We start from the raw sequence: 17196 nt of genomic DNA, 5'->3' as shown, positions 1-17196 counted from the left end.
TTTGGCCCCGTGTTGAAGGATAGGGGGAGGATGAAGACATCCAGCTTACCCAGAGAGCAAGGCCAGTGACGCCGTCTTGGGCTTCGAGCCAGTTCTGACTCTGTCATCACCAGAGATTGGGCCAGCATTCTCCCTATGACAGGGCTAACACTTAAACCACTGAGCCACTCATGAGGCCCAAAAATACCCCTTTCCCTTTCTTTGGGTTAGCTTTCATACATCACCTTCTATGGAACTTTTGAGAACCTGAAAGAACACTTGCTAAGCAAGATAAACCATTTTATTCACCATTGCAGTCTACTCAGATTAATCAGCATTTAGTCTAACTAGAGATAAACTGCATAGAAAAATGTTTATTAACTCATATACAGTAGATGTTTGTGAAACTTCAAAATTTTTGTCATGTAATTAAAGATTTACACATACTTAAAGCAAAAAGAGAACATGTCTAAACCAAAAGTCTTGTGTTGAATATGTTAGAGCTAGGAAAACAGGAATGTGTGATGAATGACCTTGACTGGACAGGGATTAGAGAACACTACACCTAGAACTTCCAGGACTGGGATTAAGAAACACTACACTTAGAATTCGCAGGACTAGGATTAGGAAACAGTATAATGAATAAATCATGACCCAATTGACACCATGAGGTACTTAAAATTCACAATGTGCCAAATCAGTGCTCACTTTCCAACCACAAAGCAACAGTCCTGGATATTTTTTGGCTGACAGACCATTCTCAGCCATTAACCAGTCAGTGTTAATTGAATGTTAATGGTCTGTAGACAGAAACTCACCAGTGGTGAACTAGGTAGAGTGTGGCTGATGAATACATGTGTGCCTTGTCTAGTGTGTAATGGCCCACTTAAAACGCACGTGTAAGACAGCCGGCCATGCAGCCAACGTAGTTACACGGCTGGTCTCTCCCGGAGCAGCTGGACAGGCTTCATTTACAGCACCTGCTAAGTGATCTAGCTCCATGTCCTAACAGGAGGGAGGGGAAAAATAACTCAAAGTCTGTATATGAAACACATTAATGGCCTTTATTATAATAACACTGCCATCCCAAAGAGAAGCCAAGCAGTGTTTCTGCGGCGATGCTGTGAGATACCCACAGCTCATCTGGAAAATTCACTGCTTGCCTAGGTCTTGCTTTCCCCACTCCACTCAAATCCAGCACGTCCCCAGAATCATGTACAAACTCACAAAGTAGAACCCACTGCCACACATGATCATGACAGCAAAAAGATTGACAGGATCGGAACAAAGACACGGACAGGTTGTGCAATTGTCCTATTGTAGTGGCAATACATGGAATAATTTCCAAATAAATCTATTTTTCTCTTTAAACAACTGTACATTAGTTCCTATTCTCAGATTTAAGTACAGACATAGTACAGCCAAGAATTCCTTTACAGCCCTCTGGTGGTCAATATATTCAGCACAGTAAAAATTTAGGTCAGTCACATGGTTTCATATTTGAAGTCACTGCTTGTGTTGCACAATGGAGAGTTGGAAAGGGGAGCGCCTGATGATTAAGTAATGATTCTGCGAACCTTTTAACCTTTTAAAGCTATTCAGTATGTTCTGTTGAAAAGGCTTGACTCAACTGGGTGGGTGTGTGTGTGTCTCCAGACAGTTGTGTGTGGTTCACCACTCCTAACATCTGAATCATTACAAAGAAGGGAAGCCAACAAATCCATACTCCTTACACAGGCTCTCATCGACTGCACGAGGGTTCACTGAGATACACAGACTCTCCTACTATCTACCTAGAAACTCCCAAGAAAATAAAAACAGCATCTTCAATTTGACTCAAAAATGACAATAGTTCAAATCAATGCTGCATTTGCCATTAAACCGGCGAACCATACCAAAAATAGCAAAAAGCTAAGAACTGTCCTTCGGCAGCCAGTACAGCGAAGACCCATTAAATGCAACCATCAGGATAACCTTTAACACAATGGTTCTGCATTTTGACTTATGAATAATGACTGATAAATTATGAGACAATTTATAATAAATATTTACAACAATTGAATGGCACTTGGACTGTACATTTTTCCACAAACATTTAAACTGAAATTAAACTGAATTATGTTAATTGTGCTTGTAGCCACAAAGGAGGCAGCCTGTGATCTCAAGCAGACTAGAAGTGTCCTTCAAAGAAACACTGCACAATATTTGTTTATTAAGAACAAAAAAACCAAACAACCCCCCCCACCTTTCACTGTTACACATATGTACATCTGTAACACACCTCCAGTGTCTTCATGTGTGCTCTCAAGAGAAAACTGTTCAGCCCAGTACGAGGCCCGAGAGTGCATTAAGGTCCCTCATGTAAGGGTTATCATTGAGAATGCAGTCGATGCGTTGCTTTTGGTCAGGGAAGATGTCGTACAACTTCTTCTTTAACTCTGTAGTTTCCAAAGGTGACCGTTGTGTGGGCGTTTTGTGGGATCTGGAGGCAGGAGGCACTGACTGAACAGTCTGTGGATACGCAGAGGATGGGACACGCAGGTCTGTTCTCTGAAGGCACGTGGCAGGACGGCTGAGGACCGAAAGAGGGAGGTATGATTACACTTACACACTTACACCACACACACACTTACACACACACACACACACACACACATACACATACACACACACATACACACACCTCCAGAGCGCACAGGTAAAAAAATGTTCTTTTGTTTTGACTTACTGGCTGTTCTTACGCAGGAAGTGTTCCAGGTCTGGTCCATGCTTTCCCAGAGGATCATCTGGGATCATAAAATGATCCTCTACAAAGGTGTACTGCAGGAGTCTGAACAAATTCAGTCAAAGTTAATATCATCATCTATATAACGTTCATTTTGATCACAAATCTCAACGGTACAAGAAATATTTGAAATGTTTATATGATGATAAAATACAGTAGTGAGATAACAGAACTACAATCACAGATGAAAATTATAAATACTTATATGATGATGAATAAAGTACAGTAGTGAGGTAAAAACTATAAACACGTATGGAAGACTAACCTCTCCTGGATAATCTTTTTCCAAGCCTCGGAATGAGTAACAAAGTCCCTCATGTTGTCGTTGGTGACGATAACGCCGCCGGTCTTCTCTGCCAAGTGAAGAAAGAACCTACAGGGGGCGGGGCCAGAGTAAACACCCTGTCAGCACGTTAAAAGGTGTGGATACGCGATGCTTCAGAAGCTGAGTCTAACTCAGTCATCAATAAGCCATGGGCCTTTTTTTGTTGTTGCTGGGATTCAAATGAACAAGTCAGGAAAGGTTATCAGCACAGGCTGTTTATGTAAACATTAAGTCTGTAAAAGGTTTTCTGCATGTGTGCTGCTATAGATGGATTGGCCCATGAACTGAATGAATCTTTAGTATTACTGGGATTGAAGCTTGCACCTGTCATCATGTGAGCTGATCCTTTGCCCACAGACTTCTCTAGAGGGGGTGAAGGAGAGCAACCTCAGATCCTCCAGCTGAGTGAGAAAGTGTTGTTCTATGATGAAGAAGAAACATTTACTTTAACATCTACAACCAGGCAGTCCTTCGCTAAAGGAATATTATCACTGTTTGAACGCACTATGACCAAAGTCGCTCCAGCGTGGACTTGTGGACATGTTAAACTGAAGGAATCCTCTTTGCCTGGTTTCGTGCGGCTCCCCAGCCAGTCCGCGGGCTCACCTGCACTAACGGGGCGACACACTGCTACATTTTCGTGGTGCGCGGTTTGTTTACAAGCCTAGCGAGCCGCTAATACTTTTAAAATCGTCGTAGTGGAAAACACGCATTTGACTGTCTTCACAGTTAATAATTTAACACCCCCCCCCCCCCCACTCGACAACTTACACTCGCCACCCCCCCCCCTCAACAACTTATACTCGCCACCCCCCCCACCCCCCGCACAACAACTTACACTCGCCACCCCCCCCCACTCAACAACTTACACTCGCCAATCCATGATGTGGCTCTTTGCCGTTACACAGTACAAAAAATGGCTCTAGGTCTCTGGCGGGTTGGCCACCCCTGCTCTAGGGCCTTACCAGTGATGTTGGGGTCTCTCTTCTGCCTCCACTGGGGTACAAAGACGGTGATCTCTCGATGACCCCTTCGCCAGAAGGCCTCTACAGCAATGGCAATCCCACGACAGGAGAAAATTCGATGTAGGCCGTGCCTGAAAAACAGTCAAAACTCCGATCAACGAGTGAGCCGTCTCATTCACACGCACTGTATTTGCCGGATGCCCATATCCGTGGTAATGTACAGTAATGGGACAATATTTACATGCTTTTCTCTGTGTGTGTTTTATAGGAAACAAACACTCCTTCACCTCCGAGCACCTTCGTTTGGCAGGTGAGTAAAGGGAGCGTGTGCATCAGACCCATCGTAAAGGTCCTAAAAAACCACTGACTGCTGATGAAACTTTGCCACTGATTTTATATATTACAACTTAACTGGCGTGATGTCACATGGTCCTGGCCAGATCACCTTTCACGTTAGATGAGGGCAAAGCGACCAGGTCCACACCAACATACGTACATCACATGCACATCTGGAGCTAAAGGGTTTTCCATAACAGAATGGACCACTTGTATGTATTGCTATTTGCACTACAGAATATGAAGTCCCATAGATGTTTGAAGATCTAACTAGGGGTGAAACGATTACTCGAGTAATTTGAGTTACTCGATTACAAAAAGTGATCGAGTAATTTTCTGTGCCTCGAAGAATCGTTTATTTTAAAACGGTATTTCGCACTGACTAATTTTAATGTAGCGCAACACGTTTACGTCACCCACGCGGCGGAGGTTTTTAGTTGAGAAGCGGGAATATGGAAGCAGCGAGGGAAAAGAGCGACAACGTACGTGAAGAAAAGGGCTATAGGAAAAGACAGAAAATGTCGAAAGTATGGGAGCATTTTAGGTTCGAAAGCAAGAACAATACAGTGACATGTATTCGGTGCAACATAGTCCTTGACTACCACAACAGCACATCTTCAATGCTGCACCATCTTGGCCGAAGACACGCGGAATGGAGCGGTGGAGCCGGGACAATGTAAATTTTATTTACAACAAATTAATGAGATTAACATTAATGTACCTTAATAACATAACGACAGCTCTGTGGAGTGCTGATTTTTAGCAATACTGTCGAATGTGTGGCTAGTTTAGTACAACGGAGACAAGTTCTTAATAACTTAATACAGGCATTATGTAACAGCGCTGTGGAGTTAAGATGATAAGACGACAAACAATAAATAAATTAAAGATAGCGGAGCTACTTTACCTTACCAGTTACTTTAGCAGGAAAGAATATGATACTGATATACTGTAGTTTTGATACAAGAAATTCTAAGTTGAAAGTAATTGAATTTAATTTATTTACTTGTGGTATTTATTTCTATTTGCATTTACAATTTGGAAATGTATGTTGTGAATTTAAAAATATAACTTATCTAAAAAAGGAAACTGATTGGTCAGTCATTATTAAGTGAAATGTCTTGTTTTCTCTTTTGTATTTTTAATTGCTCCTTAACCAAGCAATTCTGTTTTATCCGATTACTCGATTAATTGAATCGATTTTTCAGTAGAGTACTCGATTACTGAAATGCTCGATAGCTGCAGCCCTAGATCTAACAATGTTTAAGATTGTCATTTTTTTCTCTTAAGTTTCTGGTAACTATCCCCTTAACTTGGCTGAGATTAAAAGGCATCTTTCTAATATTTTTTATATGATTGTCTCCTACAATTAATCCAGCCTAACTATTTATTTGCCAATATCTGCTGGTCAGATATGCTATGTTGATATGTTAAAGGCAAAGAAATACAAAAAGTCCCCTTGGTGAAAACTCTGTGTGACTACATTACAGATCCAAAAAGAAGATTACATTTCCAAAGTGATGATCTACAACATTTTGCCGTAATGCAGGAGTGGGTAAAAGCACACACCTGTATTTTATCTAAGCACAAAGACAGGATCACGCTCCATAGAGGGAACTTCCCTTTACAAGAGAAAGTGATTCTGAACAGGAAGTGTTACTAAATCCACCGCAGCTGACGTATGCAGTAAAATTACCTTGCCAATCTGGAAATACAAATAGCCAAATATGCAAAAAAAAATCCCCATTCATCTCTCCCTCTTATTTCTTAAAAAACCCATGTACTCTAACCAAGAGTTTCACCTGCCTCCCTGACCTGGTTACCTTCAAATATCACCAGTTAACAAAAAACTGTGACAAAGAACCAAAATGCTGAAATTTCCCTGTGTTGACACATCTGAATGATATTCCAAATGAGTGTTTCAACACAGACATCTTTTGGTCCGATATTACATCATAACAGTGGAACCATCGCATGGCCAATCACCAACACACCATGTTCACTGTGAAACCAACAGCATAATAATATAGTGCCCTCCCAATCACCTTTTCAGTGAGAGATTATGTCCAGCACCACTGGCATCAAAACAGTTACCCATCTTCCCAGCTGCTCTGGTACTCCAGAGCATTGTTTTCCAGCTGCTATGGCAACAAGTTTTCATCAGCTGTTCACATATGGGTCATCTGTTTGAACCATTACAGATAAAGTTGTGGTGGTGGTGGTGGCGGCTGTAAAAATGAACTCCAGTTCCTCCTTGAGCAGGATAACGATCATTATTGCAGCATGGCTGAATGATTATATGTTCCAGAGTCCACTACCCTGGGAAGTTGCTCAAGTGAGGAGCCTATTACAGCATAGTTATAGTTTCAGATTTCTCCTTTCTACAACAACAAAAACATATGAATGGTAAAATGGTGGCATACGGTATTCCATACAGGGAACAAATAGAGACCCTTCATCAGCAGGGTGTGTGGTGTGCTACAGCTCATGTGGGCATGTTCTACAAGGACGTTTCCCCTGAGGGTCTCCTACAGTAGAGTCTCCCACATCATTACTACTTATGTTCAATTTCACTGTTATTCAAATACGTTCCCATTGTAAGTCATCCACCTACAGATAAACTATTCATCATGCTTTGGAGTCCACGTTCACAGCTCTCATTACCAGAAGGAAACCACCCGGAGCACTGCAGAGAAACCCAGAGGCCATCGAGCAGAAGCTAAGACACAGTAGCCCACAAAGAGGAAGACGAAAGACGTGTGGGCAGAGCCCACATAACCTGAGCCAACCCAGGCTCCTCCCACGCACCCTGCATCCTGTACGGACAGATGTGTGTGTGTGTGTGTGTGCGCTCTCTCATTCTGACACACGCACACACACACTAAAAACATGCAAACTGACTTACTGGAAGTTACATGTTAACCTTTACATATACTCAAACGCAGACACACACACGCGCATGCGTACACGAAACAAAATCTCTTTCACACACACACACACACACACACACACACACACACACACACACACACACACACACACACACACACACACACACACACACACACACACACACACACACACACAGAAAGAAGCGGGTGACATGAACGCTGCTGATCACCCTCTCAACAGCCCAAATGTCCACTCACGCCATGGCCACATTGCTGCCGTCTATGATGATGTGGCGAAGGTCTCGCCGACCCGGTTCGTCCTGAAGGACCAGTTGATAGGGTGTGCACAGGGTCTGCCGGAACCGAGACACTCCGGTCAGAGGCGTGGCCTTGCAGTGCGCTGCCGGTTCTACGTGGGGTAACGGCACACGTCCAGAAATAGTCTGGTAGGAGCAGCCCGGTCGCATTTCGGCAACATGAGGGCCCTGTGAAGCAGCCCGGAGCATGGTCACCGTCTCCAGCCGGATGGGCCCCACTGTCTGAGAGCCCCCCCGTGACAGGTAGTCACACCTGGAGTCTGACCTAAAGTCCAGCGGTCCCACTGTCCGGGACTTCCTGTCCATCTCTATGACATCGTCGTCATCATCTATCACAATGCTGACTGTCTGGTTCTTTTGGCTCAGGCCGTTACTGCTGGCCGCCTGGCTGTTCTCTCTGGGCTTGGTGGCCGTCAGGGTTTGACTCTGCGGGTTTGACTTGACTCTGTCTTTCTCCTTGTGCCGCACGCAGGTGGAGGAAGAGCTGGAGAGGGCGTGGGTGGAGGGGGAAAGGTCGTCACCATTGGTGCTGACGGAGGAACGCTGGCCTCCTTTTGTGCACGCCTCCGTCTCCTCAACAATACGCTCTAGCAGCAAGAACGTGTCCTCCGTCTGGCCCGTCTCCCACACCACCCGCTCCACCACCTCCTGCTGGTAGCCCATGGTTCTGAAGAAGTTCACCAGGCAACGCAGGTTGGTCTCGGGGCTCACCGCCTCTCCCTCGTCTGGCACTTCATTAGAGTCCAGCGCCAGCACGGCCCTGATGGGCGTTTTGGTGTGGGTGTGGCCGGCCTTCCTTTGCTCCTCCCTCTCTTGCTCCTCGTCCCGCCTCTCCAGCGAGTATTGCCTCTTGGTGTCGCGCTGCTCGCTCTCGGAAGAGCGCCGCTTGTGCGAGGGCCGCCCGTTCAGCACCACCGCCGAGTCCATCGGCCTCGTGACCTTATCCTCGAAGGAGGCGTCCAGGATGTAATTGGAGAGCTCGGTGACAGGCGTGCTGGTCTGAGAGCGGTCCTGCTCCACATCTATAGCGCCCCCTGGCTGTGTGGGGCTTTGTGCTAGCCCCAGAAGCTCCTCCTTCAGAGCACTGGGCAGAAGCAGCAACTCCATGGTGTACTTATCAGCTCGCTCTTCTACGAACGTCTTAAATGTGCGCTTGACCAAGGGCTCGCGGTCGGAAGGCAGGCTGCGTTTCTCCTTGAAGAGGGCGACAAACTGCTGCACGCGGCTCTGTGCCATCACCACGGCCTCCGCACATCCCAGTAACTTCAGCCGTCCCGGCTCCAACACCTGCACCTCGGCGCTGGTGTCCCGTAGCAAACGGTCCAGGAAGAGGCCTTGGGCACCGGCAAAGATGCAGTGCATGTCCACGGGGTAGCGCTCCTCCTTCTGCAGCTCTGGGTCACACAGACCCTTCACATACTCCTGCAGAACAAGAACAGCATGGCTCTGTGAGTCAACACATCCTAAAGGCTGTGATCCCACTGCTTACATACCCCGTCCAGCCAGTCCCAGGTTAAGGAGGATAGTGTTTCCATGTAATTCAGATACAGCCATTAAAATTTGATTTGTTGTATCTAATATTTGCTTTAATAAAAACTAAAATTGCCAAACATACAATAGATTTAATGATAGATAATGCTGATAGCTGATAGTTATTCTGACAGCAATATAACATGTCAGGAAAAAAAGCATGCGTTTACATGATAATATCTAGATGAAGACGTCTGTGTATAATTCCAAATTAAAACAACTGTACTGTTGTAATGTACTGCACCATTACTAATTGTACATTATGGAATTACACTATTGTAAACCTTTCATGAAAGTGGAAACACAGTGGCTGAGGCAAAATGTTTGCTTAAGTAACAGAACACATTTACAATTACACCTGTAGCTGTGCCTGCAAGTTCCAGCAATGATTCAGCTCAATATTTAACCCCTTAACTCCTGGGCAGAACTCCAAATCTGAAGTGTGTTACTGTGATACTGACAAAGGCTAACCAATCGCTTTATGCAATATTATGGAAAATGAAAGCCACATTAGGGAACATGACTGCAGTTGGGGTTGGTAAAACGGCAAAAACAAAATCAAGATACTTTAATCAACATGAACCATTACATTAATATCAGATTTTAATATCATTATTTTTACAGCATGATTATATATATATATATATATATATATATATATATATATATATATATATTATATATATATATATATATATTTTTTTTTTTTAATCAATATGTTTATTACAGTTTTTCAGAAATTTTATATACAAATTGACAGGTAAACAGCTGAAAAAATAATACAATATGCTTAAGAAAATGAAAGAAAAGAAAGGGAAATAAAAACACACAAAAACAAAACAGACGGGGTGTACAAACTAAGGCAATGACCTATCTTCACTAGTGCAAAGCCAGCATTTATATATAAAGAAAAGAGTAAGAGGTGGGTAGCCTGTCACATTATTTCAAGGTCTCCATCAAACTCTTCGAGATGGTCCAAGAATGGCCGCCATATCTTGTAAAATTCTCTGAGATTGTTAGACAGATTGTACCTGATTTTCTCCATGTGTAATAAAGATGTGAGCTCAGACAACCGTGTCTTGAAAAGGGGCACTGCCTCCGACTTCCAGAGCATTAAAATTAGTTTTTTTGCAATAACCATTCAGTACATTATGGTATGTTGTACACGCATACTTTGCGGCAACAGAGACATTGAGAACCCAAAAAGTGCCACCTGTGGGTCAGGCTTGAAAACACAATTGTACAGCTCAGAAAACCATTGAAATACACTACACCAAAAGTCATACAGTTTTGGACATGACCAGAAAAGGTGGGCTACCCTCTGCAGACTTGCATCTCTGACACAAAGGGGAGACAGTTGGATATATTTTATGCAATTTGGTTTTAGAGTAGTGGAGCCTATGCATGACCTTGAACTGAATAAGGTGATGTCTAGCATTGATGGAACAACGTTGTATCCTACTGAGACCTTCCCCCGAAACAATATCATCAATCTGGATACTCAACTCTTCTTCCCAAGCATTCTTCAAAGACTGGGTAGCACAATCCAATTGTTCAGAGAATATTTTAACAAAATTTGAAATTAGGTGCCTTGAATCTGGTGGGCCAAACAAAAGATTATAAATCTTACTTTCCTCAGGAAGAATTTTGAAATCATCTATGTTTTGGCGTACATAGATCCTAACTTGCAGGTACCTGAAGAAATGTGATGCTGGGAGGGAGAACTTATGTTGCAGTTGAGTAAACGAAGCAAAATGCTTACTGATGTACAAATCCTTCAAAGCAACTATGCCTGTTAATTTCCAAGTGTGAAAAGTTGCATCAGACAGTGAAGGTGGAAACGCATGATTATGACACACAGGAGCATAAACAGAGGTACCAGATAGTTCGCAACACTTCCTAATTTGCTGCCATATTCTCAAACTACTACGAATTAATTGGTTATTTACTTTTAGGTTGAGAAGGCTAGGTGTTGAAAAAAGAAGAGCTGGGAGTGAAATGTTTGTAACATCAGCATTTTCAATGGCAACCCAGGCTGGAGTGTCTGTTGAAACACCAGGATTGTAACCTTCAACCCAGTAAGCAAGAGGTCATAAGGGGGATTTCTACATTTTGGGGGGGATACTTCTAGTGAACCTAAATACAGGTCTTGCTGTGCTTCAACAAGATATATAATATATATATATATATATATATATATATATATATATATATATATATATATATATATATATATATATATATATATATATATATATATATACACACACACAATATATATACACATTGTAACTTGTCTCAGTTCTTCTCTACCCTGATCTGTCCTCTCCTTGGTCTTTCTTTTCTAAAAAAAAAAAAAAAAAAAAAAAAACCATTCACAAACATTCCAACTGCTCTCTTGGAGGGCCAAGCTCTGAAATTAGCATGCATTGGTTAGGCTTGTTATAACTTAATTTTACGTCTGTTTTGTGTGCTGAAATGTGTCATCACATAATCAGCTGACTGGGCATCAGGCAGAAATTTATACATTGCAGTAATCCAGGGTTGCCAACTCTCGTGTGAGACACACGCATTTGAACGTCTTCACACGCACAAACGTTATACATCCGATTTCTCACGCTAAAAAAATCTAGTTTATTTATCTGTGATCTACATCTATGATTCAATGAGTTACTAGTTCGCTCTGGCGCCACTAGTTCGCTTATATCGCTCTGATATAATACTTAATGTGTCCATTTTACACCCCCCCCCCCCCCCAACAATTTACACACGCACACCCCGCCCCCCGGCCAATATTTTACACACACGCCGCCACCCCCCCTCCCTCCCTCCCTCCTAAAATCAAATCTCACTCAAAGTGATAAAGTTGGCAACTTAATCTGGTAATCTGTTTTTAATCTGGTAATCTGGTAATCTGTTTTTTTGCACTTCTCCTCTGTTATTGACCACCTCTTTCAGATCAGCCTCACGCTTTCTTTTCAGTGTTGCTGTATGAGAGACACTAGCCGAGTGGCGACTTAGTCGATGTTTTGTAGCATCGGCTGGTAAAAGGCACAGCACCGTACATTTTACAAATCGAGCAGCTCATTTCACCGCTATTAAGTTCGAGCCAAGGATATATTCTTGGCCAGTTGGACTGAAACATATCTTTGGACTGCTGCTTTAGTTTACTACCGTCACCTGTCTTTGAATCCTGAGGATTAGTTTGGTCGCCGCGGTGCTAGGAAGAGTGAGAGCGCCGAGTGCAGCGTCCAGTACGGAAGTCGGTCTGTCCGACTATCTGTCCGTCTCACAATACAAACAGAGCTATTGTTTTGCTCAACGTTTTGGCTGTAATTGTGTGCGGGAGTTTCCCGCATTATTATGGCTACATTTGCGGGAATCCAAGAAATAGTGCACAATTCCCGCAATCCCTCACTGAAATTCAGGCCCTGAAATGGCATGATTATTGAGTCCAACAACTTGAAGAAAGACTTGGTTAAAAAAATTGGAAGATTTTGAAACAAATAAAGAAATATTGCCAGCGAAACCATCTTTATGGCATTTATACGGTCCACCATTGAGAGAGGAAGCGTGCGCCACCTTCCAATATCTGCTTTCTAGTTTTTCCACCTTTTCATGGAAATTCAATTTAAAAATTAATTTTGGGTCTTTTGGGAGGGTTACTCCAAGGTACTTTAACCTGTCTGTAACTTTAAATTGTAGTCTATGCAAAAACTCTGATTTGGGAGTTTTCCCCAGAGGCATGAACTCACTTTTTTTGCCAGTTGATTGTGTACCCAGAAATGGCCTCAAATGACTTAATAAGATCTAACAGAATAGGAATGGATAATTCAGGCTGAGACATAAAAATTGCCACATCATCAGCGTATAAGAACAGATGGTGGTCCACACCTCCTAGACGGATGGGGTTGAGAGTTTCATGCTGTCTAATACGGATTGCAAGGGGTTCAATACATATTGCGAAGAGGAGCGTGATATTTGTCAGTATAAAAAACCCAAGAGGTAAATCACGCACGCACGCACGCACGCACGCACGCACGCACGCACGCACGCACGCACGCACGCACGCACGCACAAACACACACACACACACACACACACACACACACACACACACACACACACACACACACACACACACACACACACACACACACACACACACACACACACACACACACACACACACACACACACACACACACACACACACACACACACACACACACACACACACACACACACACACACACACACACACACACACACACACACACACACACACACACACACACACACACTACTCAGCAAACAGTCAGAACTATAATCACTCCCCCTCTGCGTATGTGAGAATGTCTTCCGGAGTGATGGTGAAGCACCATAGGGGCGGCCTCGTGAACCAGGATAAGGGAACACCAAGAGCGTCCAAAGCGGCCATCAAATTATGGCACAGTTACTTTGAAGAATCTAAAATCAAAGATTGTATTTAACAGATTCAAGTATTCGAGTATATGCATGTCCAACATTTTCACTGGTACTGTGTGTGGGTATAAGTGGAGGGGGAGAGAGAGAAACAGAGGTCCCCCATAAGCTATGCAAGCAAAGTGAGATATATATATATATCTCACTTTGCTTGCATATATATATATATATATATATATATATATATATATATATATATATATATATATATATATACACACATATATATATATATATATATATATATAAATATGTAAATAAAATACAATAACAATAATATATGTGATAATACAGTATTACCATGGCTTGTTGTTTACAGGCCCTTTGTGAGTGTTTTTAAACAATAGTATTTTGAGATTATACTGACTATACACACAGAATGCCAAGAAAACCAAACAGTGAAATAATTCATCACAGTAACACACTGTCATATGGTCTGTCTCATATCTGATCGTTCCTGAGAGGAGCACAGAGTAAGCCTATAATAATATTTAACACCCATCATATGTTAAGCTTATTATCATCTGACTCAGAGCGACTGTGCGGGTGTGTGATACAAACACTTGTTTTCCTCTGCAGTGGTTGCATGTGTCATTATGACACAGGAACCCCCCCCCCCCCCCCCCAGGGTAGACCATTACAATAAGAAAGAAAAACCTGAGGATTTTTTTCTATCCGTTTTGTATGAGTACTACATTTACGGTATGTTACGGGTACAGATTACCAGTAAAGACAAGAAGATGAAACTAACAACTCTTAAAGGCAGTGGAAACTGAAAATAGTAGACCGGGGGGTCCCCATCCTGATTGAGCAAAACGAGGTGCCTGTCAAACACAAAGATCTCAAAAAAAAAAAAGTTTGTCATGGGTTACATGATTTGTCTCTCCATCCAGCAGGTGTGATACAGGCTACACATATATTGACCTAAGTCCACGATTAACAACTAATAATGAATAATACAGATGCTGTATTTTAAAAAAATAAATTTATCTACCAGAACACATCCATAAATCTTTAACTTTTTCCTTGTTGCATGCCAGAAATCTGGTAATTACTAGTGACGTTTTTGAACGTTTAAACTAACGAGGTTACATTTGATTTAGAGTATTGCATAAATAAATATGTGAATCTTCAAAATGGTCACTACACCATATGGTCATATGAACACCATACAATTGAAGTCCTGGGCTTTCCGTTCAAGTGCTTATCAGTATGCGGATATTCCACGTTTACTGGCACCGGCATCTATGCCTGCTTCCTCTTTACACATCACCGTGAACAATGCTGTAATACACCAACACGTCAGGCCCAAATCTACGTGTGGCATAAAGTTTTCACTTAAGCGTTATGGTCGTAAACCTCATGGAGAAAAATAAACAAAAAACAAACAAAAACAGAAAGGAGATTTAACAAGCCAGCAATGCATCCCATTTTATGAGAGGCTGCCAGCTGTGTTACTCTGAAATGCTGCGAAAGTCCTCATGGGCAGATTTGGTGAAAACGCGAGCATAGTTTTGGTAACTAAACTGCTCATCAATTATCTAAATTATGTCTCAAGTAGCTGTAGTAGATACTATAGTGACAGATCTCTGAGGTTCATATGCAATACCGAAGCTGTCAATAAACTGCATAATGAACACAGATATGCCCGTTTAACCAGCTCATAACGTCACACCTCACACGACCTAGATTGCAATCTAAGCAGTATATTACATGTGATTTAACCCAGAGTTAACCAAGCCGTGATGCCAACACAGCTAGCCAGCGAACCCCGAGTTACCAGTTATGTGAATGCAGGTTTACCTTGGCCTTCAACACGTCCTCTTTATCCCCCTTCAACTGGAGCCAGATCGGCCTGGACGCCTGGCTCCCGTAGGCTCGAGTGTGGTCCAACAGGCCAATAATGGTGAACGTTACTTTGAAAACTTTTTCAACTCTGGGCTTTGTAGACTTTAACTCGTTTTCTTTCTCTTCGTGCACGGCGAATTCGTCGGTGGTGAGCGTCCCTGGTAGTTGTTTGCTAGCGGCGGAAGAGTGGCCGTTTCCCGGCGGCCCTGCGCAGGATACCTCGGGGATGCGCTTCACGCCGTGGGGGGGCCGCGTTGTTGACATGTTCTCCTCCACTCGCGCCACAGTCTGTGCTTTACCACGACGACACTATAAACATTTCTTGTAATACGACTCGCTTCCCCCCTTCATGGTTTACGGGTTTTCTTCTCTTCGGCGACGGTAAGCAGCACACCAGTATCGCGTTGTGCAACTTTTGGTTTAGTTAGCTACACTAGCGTAGCTGCCTATCTCCGTCAACCCCTCGGACCCGGAAACCCCCGGTGACGTCATCCATTAATCACTTACGTCATTTCCTGCACACGGCACGAAAGGTCGAGCGCCCCTTAAGGCCATTATGTGCGGCAATTCACGCGTTGATACGTCGTTTTACACAACACGTTATATTAAAGTTACACGACATCAAAATAACGACATTTTAACCTCATAATTACAAGGTAATAGAACGTTTTACCAACTCATATTTTGAAAGGGTTTTCTTTTTTGCTCTGGCAGAAAAAAAAACCCACCTTTAATGTCAAAGTGTAGCAGAGATCAGAGATCTGGTATTTTTTAGACTGTGTAAAACATTTAAGCTTATCTGAAAACATTTAAACCTTTTTTGCTATCATTTATTATGCATATGATCATTCCAGAGGTGGGACCATGTCAGTGTTTTGCAAGTCTCAAGTAAGTCCAAGTCTTTATCCTCAAGTCCCGAGTCAAGTCTCAAGCAAAGACAGTCAACTCAAGTCAAGTCTCGAGTCAAGACAGGCAACCGTCAAGTCAAGTCCCAAGTCTGAAACTTGGAATTTCAAGTCCTTTGGAGTCTTTTTTTTACAGGCACCAACGCTTTACGAATGCTACGCTGATGCGTTTCTTTACTCGTTTTGTTGGTGTCCGCCAGCCAAAAGATGACAGATCATTTACATTTTATCTTTTCTTAATTACATAAATGTACTTAAACAAGAATGTTTCGTTACATCATTTTACACGAAAATAGCAAGCTTCATTGTAAGCAAGATGCTGTCATTACGAATTATTCTAAACATTTGGATAAAATGTTTAAATATAGACTAATAAAAGGTTAGGGTTATTTTTTCATTGTTTTCTGTTATTGTGGGGTCACGGTGTACTATTGTTACCTGGAAATTCAGTGGGGTCACATATTCTGATGGCTGCCGTCAGAATAGGTGACCCCAGTTAAGAAGGCTCACCTGTACATCCCATTCATGATTTCTTTGTTGGCTGCAATGGTGAGGGGATGGTAAATCTTGTTTAAGTACATTTATGTAATTAAGAGACGATAAAATGTATATATAAACATCTGTGATATTTTGGCTCGTGGACACCAACAAAACGAGTAAAGAAAGTGCATCAGCGTAGTTTACGTAGCATTCGTAAAGCGTTTGTGCCTCTGAACAGAAACTGTGAAATAGCGCCCCCTGTGGTCAAAAAACTCGACGGTCACAGAATCTGGTGTAACACCGGTCTGCGTCAGAAGGACGGAAATGAAATTAATGGGGTGCACTTTATA

General features: G+C 42.6%; 1 protein-coding gene across 1 annotated transcript; it reads right to left on the bottom strand.

Annotated features, from left to right (window-relative positions):
• Window positions 1–1024: 1024 nt before the first annotated feature.
• On the bottom strand, window positions 1025–15940 carry n4bp1 (nedd4 binding protein 1). The gene is made up of 7 exons (XM_076990836.1): window positions 15417–15940; window positions 7540–9020; window positions 4055–4185; window positions 3414–3510; window positions 3030–3137; window positions 2708–2809; window positions 1025–2551 (listed from the first exon to the last, which is right to left on the bottom strand). Exons 1-7 carry the CDS (start codon window positions 15723–15725, stop codon window positions 2299–2301), a joined length of 2481 nt encoding a protein of 826 aa, XP_076846951.1. The 5' UTR covers window positions 15726–15940; the 3' UTR covers window positions 1025–2298.
• Window positions 15941–17196: the final 1256 nt, after the last annotated feature.

The sequence above is a fragment of the Brachyhypopomus gauderio genome, chromosome 2 (assembly GCF_052324685.1).
Source record: "Brachyhypopomus gauderio isolate BG-103 chromosome 2, BGAUD_0.2, whole genome shotgun sequence".
NCBI lineage: Eukaryota > Metazoa > Chordata > Actinopteri > Gymnotiformes > Hypopomidae > Brachyhypopomus > Brachyhypopomus gauderio.
This window is presented reverse-complemented; position numbering and strand designations above follow the sequence as displayed.

Excerpts from the sequence above, each read along its gene's own strand:
- n4bp1 (XM_076990836.1), bottom strand. The coding sequence starts at position 15,725 with ATGTCAACAACGCGGCCCCCCCACGGCGTGAAGCGCATCCCCGAGGTA. Across the intron at positions 3,511-4,054 it reads GAGAGACCCCAACATCACTG|AACAACACTTTCTCACTCAG; the intron begins GTAAGGCCCTAG and ends TCTTCATCATAG. Across the intron at positions 3,138-3,413 it reads ATCAGCTCACATGATGACAG|GTTCTTTCTTCACTTGGCAG; the intron begins GTGCAAGCTTCA and ends CGCCCCCTGTAG.